This window comes from Marmota marmota, unplaced genomic scaffold, assembly GCF_001458135.2.
Source record: "Marmota marmota marmota unplaced genomic scaffold, marMar, whole genome shotgun sequence".
Lineage (NCBI taxonomy): Eukaryota > Metazoa > Chordata > Mammalia > Rodentia > Sciuridae > Marmota > Marmota marmota.
The window spans coordinates 31,022,409-31,046,265 of record NW_025999842.1 but is presented as its reverse complement, the minus strand read 5'-3'; the positions used below and the strand labels follow the sequence as shown (position 1 = coordinate 31,046,265).

Genomic DNA, 23,857 nt, shown 5'->3' with positions numbered 1-23,857 from the left:
CTTCTATCAGTTCTGGATGGTTACTTTGCTTCATGCTTCACTGCAAAAATTAGAAACAAACAGAAGAGAACTACCCTCATCTCTCCTCCCTAACTTTGCCAGTCCCTCTGTCTGTATCCACACTTCTACCTCCCACTTCCAAATGAGTATCCCTTTTTCCCATGTAATCCCTCTACCTGTGCTGGGAATCCCATTCCTCCTTATGTTGAAGACAGGATTGAAGAGCTTCACTCTTGAAATCATGCCTTCTGTATCATCCAAATCTTACTCTACTGAATCATTACTCACACAACCTTGTTCTAGAATCTCCTGTCCTTTAAAAAACAATGAGCAGCTTTTGAAAAAACATATTTTTTAAAACATTTACATCCCCTCTAACCTCTGCCTCATTATTCTACTCAGCTTCATAGCTCAATCTCTCAAGAGTCATTCAATTTGCTGTTTCCACCTCTCAGATCCCCACTCTCCACTCAACCCACTCCAGATAGTACCCCAATCCCTGAGAACATTCTGTACACCCTTTGCATGGCAAATATTTTAGGCTGTGCTGGTCAAATACAGCTGGTGACCCTTATCCTTTTGGATTTTTGTGTTTGTTTGTTTTATTTTGCTTTGTTTTTTTTAAACCCTTCAAAAATGTAAAATATATTCTTAGCTTGAGACTGTAAAAACAGACTGTGAGCTGTCCTTTGTACTAGGCCATGTTGATCCCTGGTCTGGACAATGAATGGCTCAGTAATCAGTCTTGAGCCCCCTTTTCTACCTATATTCTCTCCCTGTTTGACTTCATTGAATCCCATGACTTTAAAGTATAATTGTACACTATAACGATTCCACAGTTTACACCTGTATGACTAACACCTTCACTGAACTCCAAACTCCTGTGTCTAAATGCTTATTTGACATTTCCAAGTCAAAATTCAATGTGGCGTATCACGAACCACAATTCCATCTATTGCATAGTAAGCATATCTAATTTAACATATTCTGAATAAAAATTGCTCCTCCCCCAGTAAAAGACACAACCCAATTGCTCAAATCCAAACTCCTTGACTTCTCATTTCTCCTTACTCCTACTGCAGCAAGACCTGTTGTTTCTCTCTCCAAAATGAACCCTGCTCTCTGGCCACTTCTTCATCTTTACTGCTACTCCTTCATCCACGTCTCCTCATCTCCAATGTGAACTGCCACGAAAGTCTCCTCACTGATCCGTTTGCCTGAACTCTTATCCATCAATACTCATTCTCGATGGGGTAGCAGAAAATCTTTTAAAAACAATAAGATTACATTATTTCTCCTATTAAAGCCTCTGTTGGTACTTAAAGTAAGAAACATACTCATTTTACTATGGCTTATGAGGCCATAAGTAAGCTGCCTGGCTCTCACCAACCTCTCTGATATCAAGTCTTCCTTTCTTTGCTCAGTACACTCCAGCCCACCAGACTCCTCTCATTTTTCAAGAACACCATGCTTGTTCCTGCCTCAGAACTTTTGTACCTGCTGTCCCCAAATCTTCACATGACTAGTATCCTTGTTACCATTTAAGTCAAATAATCCCTTTACCCTCATTCACTTTTACTTTCTGAAATTAGTTCGTCCATTTATTTGATCACTTGTTTATTATTTACATCTTCCACAGGTTCCTTAAAGGCAGACTATGTTCATATGTTCTCCTAAAAGAGTACCTGGAACACAGTGGATACTCATTAAATGAATAAATGAGTAAAAGTGAAATGACCAGGGTATTTTTTCTGTTTATACAATTTTGAACTATTTTTTCAAAGTATTGTTCTCCAAATGATCAACCAAATGGCTAGAAGCTTAATGTAGTCTCTAAAATATAAATCCTATATGTTAGTAATTGTGCTACATTCTAGAAATACAATAATATGTTGAAATTGGTTCCTGTCTCTTAGGATTGTGTAATCTGGTGAAATAACCATGTAAAGTGGTTACAGTACTGGGACACATGAGTAACAGAAATATGTGGTAACATTAACTCATCCTGGAGAAGTTAGGGATGGCTACATGTAGGAAGTAAAATTTGAACTAAATTTAGGATAAGTAGAGCAGAAAAGAAGGAAAAGGTATTACAAGACAGGGAAATACATGCAAAGACACAGCAACTAGAAAAAAATAATGCATCATTAAAACAACGATCAGACAAGGCTGGACTGTGGGAAATAGTAGGGTGGGAATAGTGGAAAATAATAACATGAGTGAGGGAGAAGGGGTCACTTGATGAAGCCATGCTCAGGAATTAGACTTATACCTGCAAAATGATTGGCTGATTCTAAGGAGGATAGCATCATCAGATTTACATAGTAGAAAGATCACCTTTCGGGCTGGGGTTGTGGCTCAGTGGTAGAGCATTTCCTACTATGTGTGAGGCACTGGGTTTGATCCTCAGCACCACATAAAAATAAATAAATAAAATAAAGGTATTGTGTCCATCTACAACTAAAAATTTTTTTAAAAAAAATAAGAAAAAGAAAGAAAGAAAGATTACCTTTCCTGCAAGATGGCAGAGAAGATTAAAAGACTGGGCTTAGAGGGAAAAGTCAGATTACCCAGAGGAGAGGAAAGAACTGAGAGACAAACCCTGAGGAACACCAACTTTAAAGGTCTCTTTCCTGGTCAAGAAAGAAGAGTTAGGGGATAGCAGAGTGACAGAAGCTACAAAGAGAATTTTAAGGCAAAGACAGTGACCAACAGTGTCACAAATCAGAAAAATCCAATAAAGATGGGAAAGTATCAGAATGGATCTGGCCTTGGGCTCAGTCACTGGGGACCTTAGCAATGATTATTTTTGTGGTGTGTACTTCATCAAAGCAAGAGAAGAAGCCAGAAGAGAATCTAGAGTCAAGGAATAGATTTTTGTTTGTTTGTAGTTCAATGAGAGAAACTTCAGCATGTTTATACCTGAGAAAAGCCAGCAGCTAGGGATCAAGAAGAACAGAAAACAGTCACTGGGAAAATGAAGGAACATACCTTATTCAGAAAAGGAATATTTTTTCCTATAAAATAAGAGAAGAGTTTTGGTGTAGGTATGTGTGGGTATAGCTATGAATCTATGTATAGATTTGGGAGAGAAGGGCTAAAGGATGGTGGCAGAAAATTGAAGAAATTTCTGTTTTTTGGTGTCAGAGTCTCTGAGGAGGATACCAGTAGAAAATGCCCCTTTCTAGCAAGTTCTAAATAAATCAAAAATTAAAGTATAAAATACAGATATTAAGAATGTCACCTTAATGGCTTTAGGTCTCAGCCAAGTGGGGCCACTGATACTCAGTGCCAGAAGCAGGCAGCTCTACTCACTCTGACAGGCCACAGCTGAGCTCAGGTTGGGTTTCTGCCCAAAGAACATTCAGATGGTAGAACACTCAGATTTTTTGCAGGCAATTTGCTCCCATAAAGAGGATGGAGTTGAGCCCAGTCTGTACAGTTATTCTTCTCAAATTTACCAATCAAGAAAATCACTCCCACTCTCAGGTGCAAAGTGAGGAAAAGGAGAGAGGTCTGGAGTTTCACTAATTGAGCTCCCCTTCATAAGGAGGAAACATCACAAGTGTGGAAGAAGAATTCCCCACTAACATTTTCTGTCTTCTAAATAAAAACAGTAAAGAGAGCTACCTGTTTAGAATCAGATAGGGGTAAGGGAAGAAAGTATTATTGATTTACAATACTGATAATGTTTGGAATTGCTATGTGGGTAAACAGGTGGGGGGAAATCTCTTTTTATCATTAAGAGACCAGACATGGCTGGAAGTCATAGATTTTTCAGGAACATTCATTCACACAACTGTGTGATCCTTAGCTGAGATTATACATCTAGAGTTATACAGAAAATCAAGGAAACTGTCTCACAACGTGAGTTTCAAGAAAGGAGTAGTCAGCTATAGGAAATGAAGCTGAGAAGTCAAGTGAGAGGAGACTAAATGTTGTCCATTGGATTTAGTAACTTGGCTGTCATAAAGTGAACTTCTGTTTTGATGGGGTAATGTGGTAGAAACCAGACTGAAATAGGTCAAAGACTGAATAGAAAGTAGGAAAAAAGAGACACAAAATGCATAAACAACTTTTTCTTTGGAGAGAAAGATTTGACTATAGAGGGAAAAGAAATGTGGAATAGTAATGAAGAGATATGCAGATAACAGAAGGTTTTGTTTAGTTTTATTTTATTTTTAGATAGTAAATTTCAGGCAATATCTGAATGATAAGAAAGCAATCAGGAGAGGAGAGGGAGTGGAAAATAAATAGATAAATCCCAACTTCTAATATTTTAGACTTGAAATTTACTGAACTTCGTAATAAGGAAGAATAGAGATTATTTTTTGGTGTTCCTTGAGGAGAAAATGTTTAAGTTCTTCTAAATTCAATTCACTTAATTTTTCATTTTTTTCTTTAGAATGCATCAGGAATTTATGCAGAAATAGATGGAGCCAGAAACGAACTACAAGGAAAGCTATCTAACCTAAGTAACCTCAGTCATGATTTAGTCCAAGAAGCTATTGATCATGCACAGAACCTTCAACAGGAAGCTGATGAGTTGAGCAGGTAATATCTACTTTTAGAAACACACTTATCTACATGGGTTGAAGAAAATTTTTATTCAATTCCACATGCTAGAGTTACTAGGATACAATGTTAGCTAATTGGTTAGGTCTGGCTTTGCTTATTTGTTGATGTATTTGTTAATTGTTCCCTCTGAGAGCCGGTTATCATTTGTCAAAACTGTTTTAGGGAGACAGTTTTTTGAATTTTAGAAAATCTGTCAGATCACAGAACTATGTTCTTGGATGAGGTGCACTTGGACCTGTCCCACAATTATTAACAGAGCAACCTAAGGCATTTTGGTCAGGGACAATAAAACAGATCCCTTTACGATGTCTAATTCTACTGTCATCACCTACTTCATAGATAGCATTTGCTTTCTACACCCAAGTATCTCAAGTAAAGCTCATTGAAAGCTGGAAATACAACTGACTTCTTGTAAATACTCTAGTCTTTCTGCAGTACCCAGCAGGAACTATTTGATTTCAACACCTATTAAGAGAAAATCAATTGACAATTTTCCTCTCAGCATCTAGAAAAGAGTCACACACCCCTTGGGCACTCAATTAATGTTAATTGAAATGTGCTGAAAGATTGGAATTGAATTCATGACCCTGAAATAATAGGTAAATAATGAGATCATTATAGAGAACAACTATAGATCAGGTGGTTAGAAACAAGGACCAGTAAAGGTCCTGAGTGAAATAAGAGCCAATATTAACTACTGTTCAAAACATACATCACCTTTTTATTCCTATTTACCAAAATTTTCAAACACCCTTCCAAATCTCCTGGGAAGGGGGCAATGGATAAAAGAGAAAGAGAATGTAAACTCTTGGTGTGGGGGATGGTATTATATTCAGGAAATGTGCTTTGGAAGAAGGCAAAAAAAAAAAAAAAGAACTTAAGGTAAAATGCTGGTTTTGACAGTATACTGTATTGGTAGGATATTGTTTTTGAAATCCATCCTATGGCTTTCTTCATCATTCACCACCCCTACTTGTGATCCCAAAACATACCTAATCCAAATGCCACTCTGCAGATTGTTCATGAGCAACGCTGGGGAAGTTTTACTGCTTGCTTCACATGAAATGTGATCGAAAGTATCAATCACCCTGAAGTCCCTTTTGTGTTTCAAATATCTCTGACTGAACATATTCATGGAAATATTCAAATTTATAGCCATCTCCCCTTCAAAATGTGAATATCCCTCAACATCTGGTATGCATGATTTGCATGTTGTGCTCGAACAAAGACAAATATTATTCATTGAGAAGCTTCCATTTCAAAAACACTTTTTTCTTAACATTGATAGAGTACCTGTTTTGTGCATGGTGATAAAAACAAAGTAATAAAAGCTTTGTTTCAAGCTCTTTGGTATTTCTACCACTCTAGCCAACAAAATCTTAAAATATTAATAGATATTTATAGCCTTTTGTTCCTTTTATTCCTTTTCTTTTAAATTTTTTTCTTGTCTACTTTCCTTGGGTTTTCCTCTCTGAGCCATTTCTGAAATCAAGTAGCATTGGTATTTGGACCATCTCTACTGAGCATGGCCTTGATAGGTTCCTCTCTCATAAAACAAAATAAATTAAAACTCCATGACTACATTAGTATCCAGACTAGCATAATTATCCTCACTCTTTCTTCTGATTTAAAAAAGTATTAAAGAGAAAACATTCTTTCGAGCTCCTACTGTGTCTAATGGGTAAGCCCAGACACAGGGAGATAGCTCCCCACTACAGGGAGATGGAAGGATGATGGAATTGAGCAAAAGGGAGAGAAGTAGCTGAGGAAATACAGAAGTCGCTCAGAGCCTAAGAGGGCATACAGGGACTATACTGGGATGGAGAAGGCAGAGCAGTAATTGACTGAGCTCAGTAGTTTGGGTGGTTTGAAGAGAGCACCCTGCATGGCATCTGCAATGTCATATACTGAATGGGTCACAGAGAACCTTCCAGAGGGTACTTATAAATAAAGTGATACTGTCATCAGTGTTTGGGACTGAGAAAAAATAAGGAATCGGAGGATATAAGTCTGAGTGAAATTAAGACAAGTGATTAGAATAAGCTGTGGAAGTCAGAGTAGAGTTTATATCATAGAGGAAGAAGTATTTTTCAAAAAAAAATCATGTGGATACACACAGTTTACAATTTCAATTTAGGAAATAGTTTAGGTTTTATAATAATAAAGCCTGAAGTTCACTGGATGCCAGGTGCAGGATGTCAATCATTTACACACTTCATCTCTATTATGCCTCACATTAATCCTTAACAAACATATGGTTATTAGCCCCTGTATGTGAGAGTACCTGGTGCGTGATGGGTACTCAGTGAATGTTCAATGAACCTTAAAACAGGCTGGAAAGGCAAAGGCAGAGAGCATGATGTGTGAGGACAGAGACAGAGGGTGCAGAGCTAGGGCCCCACACTTCAGGGATGCAACAGGGGCTCAGGAGTGAGACCATCTTAAACCATTGTATCCCCTGGCAAGCAAGGCCCCTCTCTGAGGGCCTCAGTTTCTCTTTAGAAGAGGGGGTAACAATGCTGACATGGGTAAGGAGAAGGCAGGGGCCCCATTTCCCAAGGAGATCAGAAAGAGAAATAATAATACATTTGTTTATTAACAGGAATTTACACAGTGCAGACATGAATGGGCTGGTGCAGAAGGCTTTGGATGCATCGAACGTCTACGAAAATATTGCCAATTACGTTAATGAAGCCAATGAAACAGCAGAAATCGCTTTGAATGTTACTGACCGAATTTACGATGTGTGTATTCCCTTATTTTAAGGTTCATTTATATGTTGTCTCCCCACACTTTGACTTTCTTGCCTTCTAATGAGGTCTCTTCAGCTTCCAATACAAAGTAAAAATGGCAGAAAGGGAAGGCAAGCTAAGAAAAGACCATTTTATGCCATGAAGTTTTCAGTTTGTAAGTTTTTCAAGATGTGCTGTGCTACAGTCAGCAAATGCTAATCCCTTTGACAGTTTTTTTTTTAGCCCAAGTCCCCAAAGAAAACATACTTAAGACTAGTTTCTGCTGATAGAGAACATGCTTTATGCTTGCATTCTGCTTTTTTCAACTTGAAATTATTTTTTGAGTGACTTCTATGTGACAAACTGTTTGTTAGAGCTTTGACCAAGACAATGTTCTAGGTTTGCTGCATTTCCCCCCCCAAAAAAAAATTATCTTGGAAAAGCTAAAGACATTGTTTTCTCATGTTCACATTTGACCTTTTCCTTGAGCTATGAAAATGAAGCTGTGTGACTTTTGCTTGGTGTTTAGCAGATAATTTGACATTTAAAATCCAAAAGCAATGAAAAACTGATTTCTTCTGCTGTCATTCTTATTCTCTCCACCCAATTCCTTTGCAGGCTGTGAGTGGAATTGATACTCAAATCATTTACCATAAAGATGAAAGTGACAACCTTCTCAATCATGCGAGACAACTGCAAGCAAGAGCAGATTCAAGTAAATATATTCATTTTTCCTATATTCCTTCTGCTTGATAGCTGCTTCCCTCCTTTCATACATATAGACAGATATTTATAAAATCTAGTCTTAAAGAGTTAATAAAATTATAGCTGATGCTAATAAAAAAAAGAAATAAGTAACAACTGAAAAATACATCAATAGTTCCTACCCAGAATCAAGTTACAAAAAAAAGCAAAGATTTGCTATTTTAAAACAAATTTTGATCAAAAAATAGCTTCCATGTTGTACAACTATATGGAGACATATAGTTATTTGATATATGGTGAGTATTATTGCTAATCATATAGGCCATTAATAGAAATATCATAAATACCAATTTTTAAGGAGATAATGCCATAAAATATACTTAATATTCAAACTCTGTTGCACACAATCTTTCTTAAACAATTCAGAAGGCCTTTTTAAATTTTTACCAGGAAAGGATGGATCGTCGCTATAAGCACTGATTAGGATGACAGGGAACCATGAAGCCATCTGGTTATTTGCACTCTCTTGTAGTTTGTGTTTTACAGTTGACTGTACTTAGGACAAGCCCAATGACCATATGGAAACAAGCATTTGCAAAGGCCAGTGTTTGCATCTGCTAACTACAGCAAACACAGTGAAGAGTAGGATAGGGAAAGAAAAGTAAAAGTGAAGTCATTTCCATCTACTTTAAATCCCAGGAGTTACTCTTAAAAACAACTGAATGAATGGCTAAGAATTTCACTAAACATTACTCATCTCTGGGTAGTGAATTCATTCCTAAGGATATTTGTTCATTGACTAATGAGGTTGGAAATTCATTATCTAGCTAACTTTTAACTACCACCTACAATCAAAGGCCAAGTTTCAAACTGAAAATGTCATGCAATTTTATCGAAGTAATTAATCTCAAATCTAACCATGCATTCCCCTTTTTTTTCCCTTTGCAAAGAGCTATTATATAAAGAAAATAAAAGGACTTTAATTTTCATATGTGGAATACTTAACTATTTAGTTACTACAAACATGGGTTATTGTTTTTTTACATTTTCTAGGTAAAAAAATGCAATAAAAATGCTATTAAATTTTTCTAACAAATCTTAACAAAAGTGTAATTAATTTATTATATTCTAATCCTGAACATCCTTTCTGGAAAATAATTAGCAGTAATGAGTTAGACTATTTGCAGCAAAATACTTTAAAATAACTGTTGTCACATCTACAAGTTATTTTTGTTTCTTGTGTTTTAAAGACCAGACTATGTGGGTCTTCATGACACAGTAATGTCAATGTTTTATTCTCCTTGGTGATTTGTAATGTATTTTCTCCATCCTATCACTATTGAATTATTGAAGCGCATAAAAACAACTTTTCTGCTCTGGGAATGGCATGTCTTCAAAGGTTCATATTTTATGTCCAGTAAATCTCTCTGCATCTGGATCTTTTAAATATTCTGCAGATATGGTCACTCAACTTGATCTTTTTTGGTTAAATCCCTTCAGTATCTTTGTAAAAGGGGTGGCAAACCAGAGTTAGGACTATGTGGCTCAGTGCTTTATACCACTGTCTCCTTTAATAATAGGAATGTTAGTAACATAAATTTAGTTTTTTTAATTAAATAATTATTATCTACTGAGGTACTCTATAATTTCAGATTACTATTCGTTTCCAAGTGATTTTCTATGATGAGTAATCAATCTTTAGTTCCCAGTTTTCCTATTTTTTTATTTACCTATATCAAATAGTTTATGTGTAATAAACTCCGAATGCTGCTATTTGAAACAATCATCAACAGTAACAGTAAGTTCCAAACAGGACACACTTTTTATGAAACATTTCTTTTTATAAACATCCAGCTCCAAATAGATTTTTTATCCTACTTTTATCAAAAGTTCCAAATATAGAGTTAAATATATTTTTTTCTCAATGTTCCAGGCAGTGTTTTATGTGGTCACAGGTCCAAAAGGAAGAGCAGAAAAATGTTTTATATCACAATATTTGAAAATTGAAATTTAAAAAAGGAAAGGAGGTGCATTGTCACTACAAAGTATGTTTAAGTCACTCATGGAATTCTGGTAAATCCTTCAAATCCCAGAGGAAATAAAAAGAAGTGCTTGTCCTTAGTACACTATACTTGGTAACAGTATAATTAAGCGCCACCGTATATGTATATGGTGATATATACATATGGTGATATATATATATATATATGTATATATATATATATATGTATACCACCATTATACACATATATGGAGGGAAAAAACAACAACAGAAACCAAAACACACCAAGATTGCAAAGTAGAAAAAGGGAAGTACGCCATGAGAGAGTGTGTATTTACAAGCCCATTGGAGAAAAAGACAGTTTATAATGAGAAGTAAGGCGAGAATTTTGTAATTTGTAAGAAGCATAAATTCTTGAGGTTTTGAAAGTAAATAAAGCACAAACATAAGCAAAGAATTACAGGGAAAACTGATCCTTCATTTCAAATAAAGAAATGCTACATCATGACCTGGTTGTATTTGCTCAAAGGTAACCCCAGCTTAGGGACTGTGCCAAGCACACTTTCAAGAATAACTCTGTAAGAAAGAGACTGTCAAAACTGATAGACTGAGGATAGAAGATCCAATAGAACTGTATGTACACAGAGATTTACAATGTGTTTGATTAGTAATTAAATTCTTCTTAAAAAGAAATCTCCAGACTCCTCAGTGGATTCTTTCAAACACTTAAAGGATTAACACCACTCTTACACAAACCCTTCCAGAAAATAGAGAAAAAGCAAATTCTTTCTAACTCATTCTATAAAATCAACAATATATAGATACCAAAACCTGACAAGGACATATAAAAAAGGAAAAATACAAGCCAAATTCTCTTACAGATATAAAAATTCTAATCAAGATATTTTCAAATCAAATCTAGTATATATAGAAATTGTTATATGACCAATTTGAACTTATTCCAGGATTTCAGATATTTTAACATTTAAACCATCAATTTTATTTCACCATATTTATAAAATATGGGGAAAAATTTATGTGATCATCTCACTGCATGCAAGAAAATCATGTAATAAAACACAATACTCATTCATGATCTTAAAAAACTCTGAGTAAACCAAGAACAGAAGTAAACTTCCATAATCTAATAAGGAATAACAAAATAATAAATAAATGTATTAATAATAAAATATTAAGGGCATTTCCATTAAGATTGAAAACAAAACAAGGATACACCCATTGCCAATTCAGAATGTAAAAAAGTCAGGATAATTTTATATAAATAAATGGAAATTGACTTTTTAATATAACACCATTTGCAGTAGCATCAAATACTTAAGGAAGAATCTCATAAAAGATGTTAGCTAAGATCTCTACACATAAAGCTATAATGCACTATGGAAAGAGACTAAAGAAGATCTAAATAAAAGAATATCTAAGTAAGTTTACATCTAAAGAAGAAAAAGTAAATACCATACTCACTGAAAAGAGGATCCAACTTTGTAAAATTGACAATTCTGCCAAATTTGTCGATAGATGCAATACAATACCAATTAAAATACTGTGTGTGGGGGGGGTGTAAACAGTATGATTTTGGAATTTCTATGGAAATAGGGAACAATTGTCAAGAATAGCCAAAATAATCTTGAAGAATGAAAACAAAGATAGAAAACTTAAACTATGAGATATCAAGACTTATTCTAACTCTACATAAATCAAAAATATAAAAGATTTGTCATGCCTTTGGAATAGAGTTAAAAGCCAGACAAGAGTAAATGGAGATAGAATTCAAAATAGTGGTCATCTTCCAGTCATCACAGGGTCACAGGGAGCTTCCTGGGTGCAGATAAATGCCCTTTTTTCAAGGCATGGGAGCTAACTGTATTTTGTGTTCACTTCCTGAAGACTCATCAGCCTGTGAATTTATAATGTGTGCCCTTTTATAGATGTATGCTATAAATCAATTAAAATTTTACTGAAAGTACTTTTAAAATGTTCTTATGTATAACCAAACCAGTCATTATCATATAGATAAATTGATTTCCTTTTTTTCAGCTCTTTATCAGAGTGCTGCTAGGTGTTATCAGGCATAGCACTGCTATACTTCCCAAAGATAATAGCCATGATGGCATCTTAGTCACTACCAACCAGGGTTACAAATTTCATATAATCCTATGCCTCTTATCCTAAATACCACTTTCCAAAAGTAATGATCTATGTCCAGCATATTCAGAATATTGCAGATGACTCCATGGTATAAATCAGGATTTTCCTTCTTGAAATAAAACCTTTTTCCAGTCATCTTGAACCCACTGGTTACTTTTTTCTGCTGCTTCTCCCCAGGCAATGAGGAGGCGGTAGTTGACACCAGCAGGCGTGTGGGCGGGGCCATGGCCAGGAAGAGTGCCCTTAAACACAGATTAAATGATGCTGTTAAGCGACTGCAAGCAGCAGAGAGAGGTAAGGATCACAGAATTTAAAAGTCTCTTCTGTTTGTTCACTGGTAAAAAGAGAAACCTTTGAGAAAGGATTAGGTGATTCCTTATTTGTCAATCTTTTAATTTTTTTCTTATGACAAAAGAAACAATGTTCATTACACCCCCTCCCCCAAAAAATTGACCTGGAAAATAAAAAGAATAAATAAATGCAAAAGCTGTAGTCACCACATCCAGAGATGAGCTTTAAATTTGAGAATATTTTCCTGGCATGCTTGTGTGCCTGTGTGCACATGTATTTTTAATGGTGTCTGCTATTTATACTGCTTGGTAACCTGCTTTCTTTCAAACATTCATCCTCATTAACAATATGCCCTAATTTGGTTGCTGGATTTCTCTGGCCCCATCTGTAAACAGCTTCCCTCTGTTATATGTCAAGTTATTCTTATCATATAAGCAGGAAGATCAACAAGTCAAATAGAGAAACAAGCACACTCATCTTGCCTAATCTGGAACTACAGTAGTGTTTTAGAAAGATGTGATTGGAAGCAGATGTGCCTTCCTCAGCATAGCAAAAGTTAAGACCTTACTGCTGGTTGTGGGTGGTTCACTAAAAGAAGCAGTATTGCAGTACTATAAGACAAAACTCTGGCCTGCCCGGAGAATGGTGGTCCATTAAGAAGCTTCATCTTCAACATCATCAGAGCTGCTGTTTATTGATACTTACCATAAGCAGGGTTCTGTGCTAAGAGTTTCACATTCCTTATTTCACTGGGGATAAGTATTATTACTGCCTTTAGATATTTAGAAACTCAGAGGCATGTCAGGGTTAGGGAACTTGCTCCAACAAGATCCGAGGTTCAAACCAACATTCATCAGAATCCAGAGTGTGGGAGGTTGAATTAAATGTTTCCTCACTTTAAATTTGAAGCTGCAACATCACCTAAGTGATTTTAATTATTTTTATTGTAGAAGTAATACATACAAGAAAATATTGATAAGAAGAATCACCTATAATCTCATCACCTAGGCAAAATTTATTATTGTAAACTTATTTTATTTTAAATATGTAATGATTTTTAAACAAAAGTGGTATGTTACTCTTGAAATTTGATTTTCTTATGCAAAAATACCTTTTCTTATTAATTTAGTTCTGTACTAAATGCATTGTTATCTCAATGACAGAAGTGTTCCACAAGAATACTTTTCCATAGAGATATTTATGATGACTTTCAGACACAAACATTCTATAATTTAAGATCTCATTTGCATTTTCTATGGCTTTCTCACCAGCTCTCTAATGTAAGGAAACACTGTCAGGTTTTGTTTTTTTAATTTACCTTTTAATTTGAAATTCTTTAAGTGAACTACGTTGTTTTAATGAGAAAGTAATCTTTTGAACTCATTAATACTGTTTAAAATATTCTTGTACACTTCATTTATACCATCATTAACATATATTTAAAAATCTTAGTTTTTGTTAACGTCTCAAATTTGAAGTCTGTTTCATCCCATGGATTGAATGGATGTTAATGTTCTCCAACAAATGTCCTGCTGCCTGCAAAATGCGTGTCCTTGTGCTTTGTGTGAAGGTGATGCTCAGCAGCGCCTGGATCAGTCCAAGCTGATTGTCGAAGAAGCTAACAAGACGACCATGGAGGTCCAACAGGCCACCACCCCGATGGCTAACAATCTCACCAGCTGGTCACAGAATCTTCAGAATTTTGACTCTTCTGCTTATAACACTGTGGTGGACTCTGCTAGAGATGCAGGTATATGTATCACTTAGATATTTTGAAAATCAGATTCAATTAAAATATTGCTCATTAAATTCTCGACACCTTTTGATGAGAAACACTATATTTCATTTGGGTTTTGCTTTGGAATATGGTAGAATTTAGTTTTAAAAAAGAGAAAATTTTTATCTATAATCTATGCGCCTGTGTGCATGTGTGTGTATGCATATATATATAAAGCAGTAGATAGATAGACTTATATTTTTTTCTATATGAAATAATGGCAGCAATTGTTTTCAATGTAAGACCAATCTTCAGTGAAAAAAGGTCAATCAAATGTTAAATAACCTTAACAAAATAGTATTTCTTTTTAAGGAAAAATTTCTAAGTGGCATTGCTTTTACTAAACAGAATTGCTTTTTTCCTTAACTGAGTAAAGCATGTTACTTCCAAAAAATACTGACTATAACCAAATATAATAACTTTCCATTAAGAACAAGGTATTGGCCAATTTGAATGTGCAATTTTATAGCATAAAATAAAATATTTTAATGTTTACCTCCAGTTTTAATGTTTACCTTCAGTTATACATGATTATTAAAATCATATAATATTTGGGGAATTTTTTTCCATTCTCACATTTTTATTCAGTATCTTCATAACCTCTTAAATATCAATGTCTATCAATATTATGATAAATTATTACTGAACTTTTAGTCATTCTCTAAGAGCCATTCTTCAAAACGGTATAACAGACTCTTTTTTCCTATGTTTGAATCTAAATTAGAAACAACCTTAGAAATTCATGTCAGATCTGTCCATCACTAGAAATGTTATCACAATTTACAAATACCCATTACTATAACAGAAAAATGGCTCTTTTAGATCATAGTTTCAGTATATATTCATGAGTTCTTCCATGTGACCACTCATTTACTTGCTTTTAAATTTTAATCTTTCATTACATTTTTTTTCAAAATATTGCTTCAGGAATATTTGTTCTGTGTTAATTTTTCTCCATTTTCATCAGTCCTATCATGTGATTCCAATAAGAATCCAGAAACAATTCTAATTGAAATTGGTTCATAATACTATGTTTTCCTCAAATAGCTATTTGTGGTTCAAAACAAAGTGAATGAAATGGCTTACAATAATATAAGAGACTTTTTAAAGACTCTACTATAAGTTAGCTCTCTTTTTCTGAGAGAATTGGGGGGTACCCTGTCTTATATAAAATTCTACAACCACAATTTAATATAACACTTTCATTTACTTTATTATTTTTAATTTTTAAAGATTTTTATGCTATAAAATGGCTATTATGGTCAGTGATCCAAACAACAAATATTTACCTCTATATTAATCAACACAATAAACTGAGAATTGCTATTATTTTCTTAATTTTATTCCTTATCCTGGAGAAACACCTTGTGTCCTAATTACAAAGAAGTGATGTTTCCTTGACCTGCATTGACATATCTCCTCAATCTGAATTTAGTTTGGCTCTAGTCAGAGGCTTGCTCTTGCCCTACCGCTAATGCTCAGTGACCATGGTCCTGCCCTTAGGCAGGAGAATACACAAGAAAATATTCATTCTCTGGTCCAGTGGTTCTCAAATATTAGTGTGCATCAGAATCCCCTGGAGGCTTGTTAAACCCAGGTTGCTGGACCCTACTCCCAGAATTCCTCATTCAGCAGGTTTGGGATGAGTCAAAAAATTGGCATTTCCAGTAAGTTCCTTGTGAAGCTGATGATACTGGCTGATGATACTTAACCATACTTTAAGAATCACTGTTCAGTGGCTGAAAATTTGAAAAAAGTGTGCCATCCTCTATAGTTTGGGTATCTCTCATCAAGCTGCATCCTTGTGACTTGTGCTCTTTTTTATGTGTGCATTATGCATTCCAAGGGAGGAAAAAACTGCATATGATCAGTCATAGGCCTCCAGGGAGGAAGCACAGCCACACTAGGCTAGATCTGGGGATTGTGTGCCCCATCCCAGTCAAGTCCTCTTTTGCTATCCCCCACACCAGATGTTATTTTGTTCTCCAGGAGCTCCAGGCCTAGAAAGAAAAAGAAAAAAGATCAGTAAGGTCTGCTTGCAGAATCTCCCTTGTCTGGGCCCAGAGACCATAGCTGCCCACACTCAACTTGGCACAGCTGCCATTTTCTGGATGCCACCTAGTTTCCTCTGTCCAGTTCTGCCTCTGCAGGACAGTAGCAGCACTATGATACATGCACAGACATCCTGGAAAACAGCCTTTTTACCTCCTTTTACCTCATGAAAATCCTTTTCTTCAGTCGTATCAAGTTATGTTAGAAATGCAAGCAGAACCTGTGCTATATCATTAAAGGAACTTCAGTATGGTTGTCATGGGTCCTCCTCTTTAGGAATTTACAGTATATATTAGCATGTTCCACATTCAACTTATAAATCACTATGTACTACAAATGTGACAAGATAGAAACAGATTATGCTTTGGGATTTACTATTAATTTGGTAGGATTAAAAATAATTTGTTATAGGGCTGGGATTATAGCTCAGTTGATATAGCGCTCACCTAGCATGCATGAGGCACTGGGTTCTATCCTGAGCACCACAGAAAAATAAAATAAAGGTATTATGCCCATCTATTATAAAAAATATTTTTAAAAAATAATTTGTTATAGATCTGCCAGAGGTAATCAGTGCTGTCTCTTCACTTGATTCCTGAAATATACCTAATATTGAGACATTCACTCAAGTGATTAACTTTTATTGTTGCAGTAAGAAATCTGACAGAGGTCGTCCCTCAGCTCCTGGATCAGCTTCGTACAGTTGAACAGAAGCGCCCTGTAAGCAATGTTTCTGCCAGCATCCAGAGGATCCGAGAGCTCATTGCTCAGACCAGGAGTGTCGCCAGCAAGGTAACTTAGGAAAGGAGTCATCAGTCACTTGGTGATAATGAGATCGTGATGCTGATCCAGGGTCTGGAATCTTCCTATTATATTATCCAGCTCAGTAGGTCTCAGTCCCATTTGTTCATTAGAATCCCATTGAAAAATAAGCCAATTCCTCATCTTAACCTCAGAACAATATATCAGGATCTCTAGATGAAGGGCTCAACACGTGTATTTTTTTAAAGCTCCTGGGGTTTTTCTAAATCTGTAGCTAGGATTAAGAACCACAGAGTTTGACAAACCTAATATAACAAATCAAGAAAGCCCCAATTAAAAAAACTACTCAATTTAATATCATTATCATTTGTTATTTTAACAGCCCTTTAGTGCAATTAGCATACGGGATAATCTTGCCCATCTGTCCTACCTCTTCAAGAAATTCTCTAGTACAACATAGATTATGTGAAGTATTTATTGCCCACTCTGCAGGCTTAACTGATGAATCACATACAATACCAGCTAAGAGAAAGAAACTCAACAGGGACCCTCTTCTGAGATACTTTCACAGAAGCAATCTAGCAAGCAGATAACTAAAGCCAGTGTTGGTAGGGACACATCTCCATGTGACAATTAATGTATTCAGTGTGGCAAAGTAGCATTCATTTTTGGACCCTTTTTTGTTTTTATTTTTTTTAATTGCTCTATAGACCAGCCTTATTCTTTACAACCAAATTATATGATTTTATTTCTCAATTAAGAATTGGCTTCAACAGACTATAGGCCCTAATTACTGACAGAAAGAAGAACAAGGAATCAAGTATTTTACAATGATAAAGATTATTCTTGGTAAATATATCCAAATTTTAAATGATAAGTGATAAATAGTCCTATACCATAAATTATCTTATTTGGATATCCCAGTGAACACTTCAAAGAAAGTTTATCTTAAATGGCTAGGTTTCTGAGAGTGATTTCTCATAACACTATATCCATGGAGTATAGTCTTGGGGTCTTAATTACCTAAAACCATTTTCTAAAGAGAATCTGGGCCTTACCCTTGGGAATCTACCCATTCTCCAAAGTGAGGGGCTTTTTCTGTAGACACACCTCCTGCTCAGACTCTCCATTTTTACAAAAAGACCTCAACTCCATGATAGTATATTAAGATGTATTCATCTTTACTCAACTGGCAACATAGAACAGCTGTATTCTAGAAACTTAGGAAGAGATTCTGACACTATCAACATCAGCCAAATCAATGTTAACTGAGGTAGACACATCTAATTATTCAGAAATATTTATACAAATGGCATGAGTATACACAGTCCATCGATTTCTGAATATTTCAAAAATCTCCCATGAATCAGATAAGTTTAGCATATCACATAGGGCCTCTTAGAAATGAGCTGAAACAGTGCTTTGTTGTTATGCCTTTCCAAGAATCAGTATAAGAAACATCTAAGGAACTTGTCATTACCAGTAGCATAATGATAGAACCAGGGACTGCAACATGTGTAATATCATTCTCACAGCAGATTTATTATCCTATTTTACAGATGAAAAAACTGAGAGTTAACTAAACTCATTAATGATTAGTAGTAAGTGGCACAACCAGGCTGCAAACTTGAGAAGCTGTGTCTAGACTCCTCCAGACTGTGCTGGTGCAGTCAAGGGTGTTGCCTCACAGCCTCACCCCATGCTCCTTTTATGAATAATTATTATAAATAATTATTATAAATAATTCTTGAATACATTTTAGGAGTCTTGTAAGGCCTCTATCCGAAATGAGGGAAGACCGCAGAAAAGCATTCTGCCCATTTCTGCAGAGTACTTTTAACAGAACAATTTTGTATCTCCAGATTCAAGTCTCCATGATGTTCGATGGCCAGTCAGCTGTAGAAGTGCACCCCAAAGCCAGTGTGGATGACTTAAAGGCCTTCACATCCCTAAGCCTGTACATGAAGCCTCCTGTTAAGCAGCCAGAACTGTCTGGAACCACAGATCAGTTTATTCTGTATCTTGGAAGCAAAAATGTAAGAGTATGAGGAGGGGATATGGAAAAAGAAAATTGCTTTTTCTCTGACTAAAACAAAGCTACCTAGGGGGTGGAAATTCACAGTCGGGAAACTCAAAAAGTAGAAATTATTTTAAGGCAGGATTGAAGTACTGATTTAAGAGAAAAGTGGTTCCTTCACTACAAGGGATATTTCTGGGATTGTTTTCCTTTTAGCATCACATTACTGACAAGTCTGAACCAAGCATTTCAAAGGCTTTTTGAATAACAGCAGACTATGCTTGCTGCCGACTCCTGTTTGTAGACATATAGCAATCGGCATTGTCAGGATGCATCATATCCCTGATTAGCCTGACAACATTAGTACACTCCTGGAAGCCATCAAATCTCCACAAGCATGCAGTTCCTTTCCTTCCTGTCCAGGATGCACTTAGAGCAAGCACAGGGACAGCAATATCTGACATAGCAATATCTGAAAGCTGGGTTGAGAAGAGCTGATGCCCAGTCTAGTAGAAGCTTTGGCTGATAATTCCAACCAGAAGTTGCTGTGTATGCCAAAGTATTAGGGTTGCTGATTGTGCTTTTAAAAAATGAAAATTGCTAATACTCATTTATATAAATTTTATTTAAGTGACTTCTTTACATTTCAGGCCAAAAAAGAGTATATGGGTCTTGCAATAAAAAATGATAACCTGGTATACGTTTACAACTTGGGAGCTAAGGATGTGGAGATTCCCCTTGACTCCAAGCCTGTCAGTTCCTGGCCTTCTTACTTCAGCATTGTCAAGATCGAAAGGTAAAATGAACCCATGACACACAGCTTATATAAACATTTCATAAGAAATCTGTTGAATATACTCAAACAGGCTTCCTGTGGATATTATAAATAGCATTTTATTCCTTTTGTTTTTTGCTCATTTTTCTTTCATTATTTCTATACTCTGTCCCAAACACCTTAGTGGACAATAAAAGATTAGAAAAAATGGTCACTGTTTCCAAATAGTAATCTGATTATTATTATTATTATTTTACCTGGCCATTCCATGAGATAATCCCAAGAATGGAATGTCTTTTTTCCCCTTCCCCTTAATAGTTAATAGTCTATAGGTGTTTCTTAATGTAACAAAATCAAATCACCAATTTTGTGATGAAGGAATATTAACATTTTTGACCTTAAGAACCTATTTCCTACAAATCATCAGGCTAAGAAAGAGTGAATATTCCTTCTCTCAACAGGGTAGGGAAACATGGCAAGGTATTTTTGACAGTCCCAAGTCTGAGTAGTACAGCAGAGGAAAAGTTTATTAAAAAGGGGGAGTTCACTGGAGAAGACTCCCTGCTGGATCTGGACCCTGAGGACACTGTCTTTTATGTTGGCGGGGTGCCTTCAAACTTCAAGGTAAGCTATACACCTAAGTTTGACTTATTAAAAATCTACAGTTTCTATCCATAAAACCTAAAATGATACAAGGAAGAAGCTTGATATCATTTTGAGAGTCCGGCTCAGTGGGTACTAGAATTACACATCAGGATCTACGAGTCTCTGCCACCTATATTTTTACTGTCAAATGCTTTCATGCTATTTCTGACACTTGAAGATCAATTAATTTCTTTCTGATATGTGTAAAGGTGACTAATATTACTCCCAGCTGCTAAAGGAGTGTCTGTGCCTTGTGATGTCACCATGATTTGGATCTAGTCTTCAGCTTTGCATGTGGCAATTTCAAAAACTCTGTTATCTAATACAAGCATGAGATAAAATGTATGGGATGAGAGAGAGTAGGACCTTGGGGAGAATTTGAGACCTGTTGAAGGGTGGATAAAGGAAAGGCCCAAAAAGAGTGGAAATCAATCTAGGATTTCCATTCCAGGACTATTTCTTACTACCGTGGGCACATTATTGAATCTAAAAATTACTTTCCCCCTCTTTATATGAGAACAGGAACACCTGACCTACAGAGCTGGTGTGAGGATAGATTTTTATCAGTAATTCATTGTCTAGCATATACTGCATTTTCATAGCCTACATTCAACAAATCCTACCTTCTCTGCTAAGATCTATATAAATGATATATCACTGCTTAGCTAAATGATTTCTCAGAGAGTAGACACAAACCTTGGCCTGGACAAGATATGTATATCAGTGGGCAGGTCTCTCTTGACGTGTGTTTAATTTCACTGCCTGTTCTGTGGAGTTGGGATGAAACTTGACCATGGGGTAATTGACTTTATCTGTCTTTTGCACAGCTCCCAGCCAGCTTAAATCTGCCTGGCTTCATTGGCTGCCTGGAGTTGGCCACTTTGAATAATGATGTGATCAGCTTGTACAACTTTAAGCACATCTATAATATGGATCCCTCCAAGTCAGTGCCCTGTGCCAGGTAAGAGACAGTTAAGGGTACCAAAGACTTTGATAGTCAGGCTAGCCCAGCAACAGGACAAGTATGAGTCAATATGCAGGTTTTCAAACTTTTCTTTGAGGAAAACAGTTATGAAACCACACAGTAGTCATGTTTGCAAAAACTGTTGAGTTTTCTCTGCCACAGAGGAGTGTATACAAGTATTTAAAGTGTTCACTAGTTTGAAACTATGATATGAGAAACTGGAATTTCCCTGGAGACCTCAGTTTTCTTAGGGCATAGCGTGGAGAAGAAATCCATTAAAAACAATTATTTTACTTGTTGTAGTCAGCTTTTACGCTGCTCCAACTAAAAGACCTGACCAGAACAACTGTAGAAGAGGAAAAGTTTATATAGGGGCTCACAGTTTCAGAAGTCTTGGTCCACTGACAGCCAGCTTCATTCCTTGGGGCTCAAGTTGAGGCAGGACATCATGGCAGAAGAGTATAGCAGAAGGAAGCAGCTCACATACTGATCAAGAAGCAGAGAGAGACACCACTCACCAGATACAAATATATGCCCCAAAGCCAAGCACCCAATGCCACACCTCCACCCGCCCCACCCCACCTGCCTTCAGTTATTACTCATTTAATCCCATTGGGTGATTAATTGACTGATTGGGTAAGGCTCTTGTAATCCAATCATTCCTTCCCTGAACCTTCTTGCATTGCCTCACATGGCTCACATGTGAACTTTTGGGAGACGCCTCATGTCCAAACCATAACATTATGAGTACTTTTCCATGTGGACAACAGAACTTCATTTAAAATGTTGTATCACAGAATACATATATTGTGTGACAGAAGATGCTCTGAGAATGGGTGGGTTAAAAGGGTCTCACCTGAAAAGCCCAACTAAACTATAATGTTCATCCGACCCTGAACTTCCATTTCAGAGATAAACTGGCCTTCACTCAGAGTCGGGCTGCCAGTTACTTCTTCGATGGCTCTAGTTACGCTGTGGTGAGGGACATCACAAGGAGAGGAAAATTTGGCCAGGTGACTCGCTTTGACATAGAAGTTCGAACACCAGCTGACAACGGCCTTGTGCTCCTGATGGTCAATGGAGTGAGTAAAATAACTTCTTTATTTCCTTTGCTCTCTGCAATTCATGTTTCCAGGACCTTTCCCAGGTTGAGTGTGCCATGCCACAAACCAAATTTCTAGTTAAAAAAAAGAAAATCTTATATTTTTTTCTTCAGGGAAGTATGTAAGCACCCCTGGAATGTATTTCCCTAGGCTACACTTTGGGGTGTATATTAGATATGCCCTTTCATAAATTAAAAATACAGAAAAATCAGCACCAAGATCTAGAACGTCACAGTATATGCAGAAATTTCACAGTGGCCTTCTGACATTTCCAAATCATATATTTCAGTTGGCTTTTTTAAAAAAGCTTGACTGCTTCATATACATATATATGTGTATGTGTACCCTTTATAAATGATATAGATTACAATATACAGATGTCATGAAACATTTCAAAGTAGTAATTAAAAACAAACTAACAAACTATACAAAGATAAAATATTAGATAAAAATTGGTAAAATATTTAAAATAACAACAAAATTAAATTAATATTTTTACTAACGATACCAAGACACTTTTGCTCTCACTAAAGATTATTTTAATAGCAACATTAGTGAAAATGATGTAATTAAGTATGCTAAATATTTTTTAAACTCTTGTTGAATTCTTTGTGATATAGTGATTCAAAAGTCAGTTTATTTCAATACTAAATTTTATTGGCTGTCATAGCTAGAAAATACCTCACAAAAATAAAAAATGTGAGACACGTATCACTAGCTGTGCCTACTAAATCATATGCAGTTTTTCAATCTCATTTACCAAATGACAAAAGTAGTCTTTGAAATTTGGCTGGAACATTTTCTTTTTCCTTATGTCAGTTCTTGCTAGTTAATTATATATTGTATCATTTTGCAAAGCTTAATGAAAGAATTCAAAGCCAGTGAAAATCTTTATCCCAAAAATTTTTAAACAGATTTGAAATTTCTCCACACCAATGTTTTAATAATACAGACATGAGAGTATTTCATAGAAAGAAATGTTTAAGTTATTTTTATCAACAAAACCATCAACAGAAAAATTATGGAATATCTTTTTTAAAAGCCATCTTTCCACATCATAACTTTCTTCATAATTAATACCCTTGCCTTGGTGTGACAAATCAAGTGTGTTTATTTTAAAAAAAAAATAATTAGGTGTTATACTACTAAGAGACATTTGTCATCACGAAGTTCAAATTTAGAATAATTCATTTTATAACAAAAAATGTGTAACCCTTTAAATGTAGCAGCATTTTTAGTAATTTGCAGGAAGTAATGAGCAAACATCTATGTGTCCCAAAATATTTTC

The 23,857-nt window shown here is 35.7% G+C and overlaps 1 protein-coding gene across 3 annotated transcripts in view; it reads left to right on the top strand.

Moving 5' to 3' along the window:
• Lama4 (laminin subunit alpha 4) overlaps positions 1-23,857 on the top strand; it is a 134,829-nt gene that overhangs the window by 85,362 nt on the left and 25,610 nt on the right. For all 3 annotated transcript variants that reach the window (XM_048790451.1, XM_015500351.2, XM_048790501.1), the window contains 11 exons: positions 4,406-4,554; positions 7,181-7,322; positions 7,929-8,025; positions 12,361-12,477; positions 14,045-14,224; positions 16,956-17,095; positions 18,928-19,101; positions 19,733-19,878; positions 20,319-20,481; positions 21,330-21,463; positions 22,377-22,548. In XM_048790451.1, the coding sequence (XP_048646408.1) occupies positions 4,406-4,554; positions 7,181-7,322; positions 7,929-8,025; positions 12,361-12,477; positions 14,045-14,224; positions 16,956-17,095; positions 18,928-19,101; positions 19,733-19,878; positions 20,319-20,481; positions 21,330-21,463; positions 22,377-22,548 (1,614 nt within the window). The remainder of the gene's footprint in view (positions 1-4,405; positions 4,555-7,180; positions 7,323-7,928; positions 8,026-12,360; positions 12,478-14,044; positions 14,225-16,955; positions 17,096-18,927; positions 19,102-19,732; positions 19,879-20,318; positions 20,482-21,329; positions 21,464-22,376; positions 22,549-23,857) is intronic.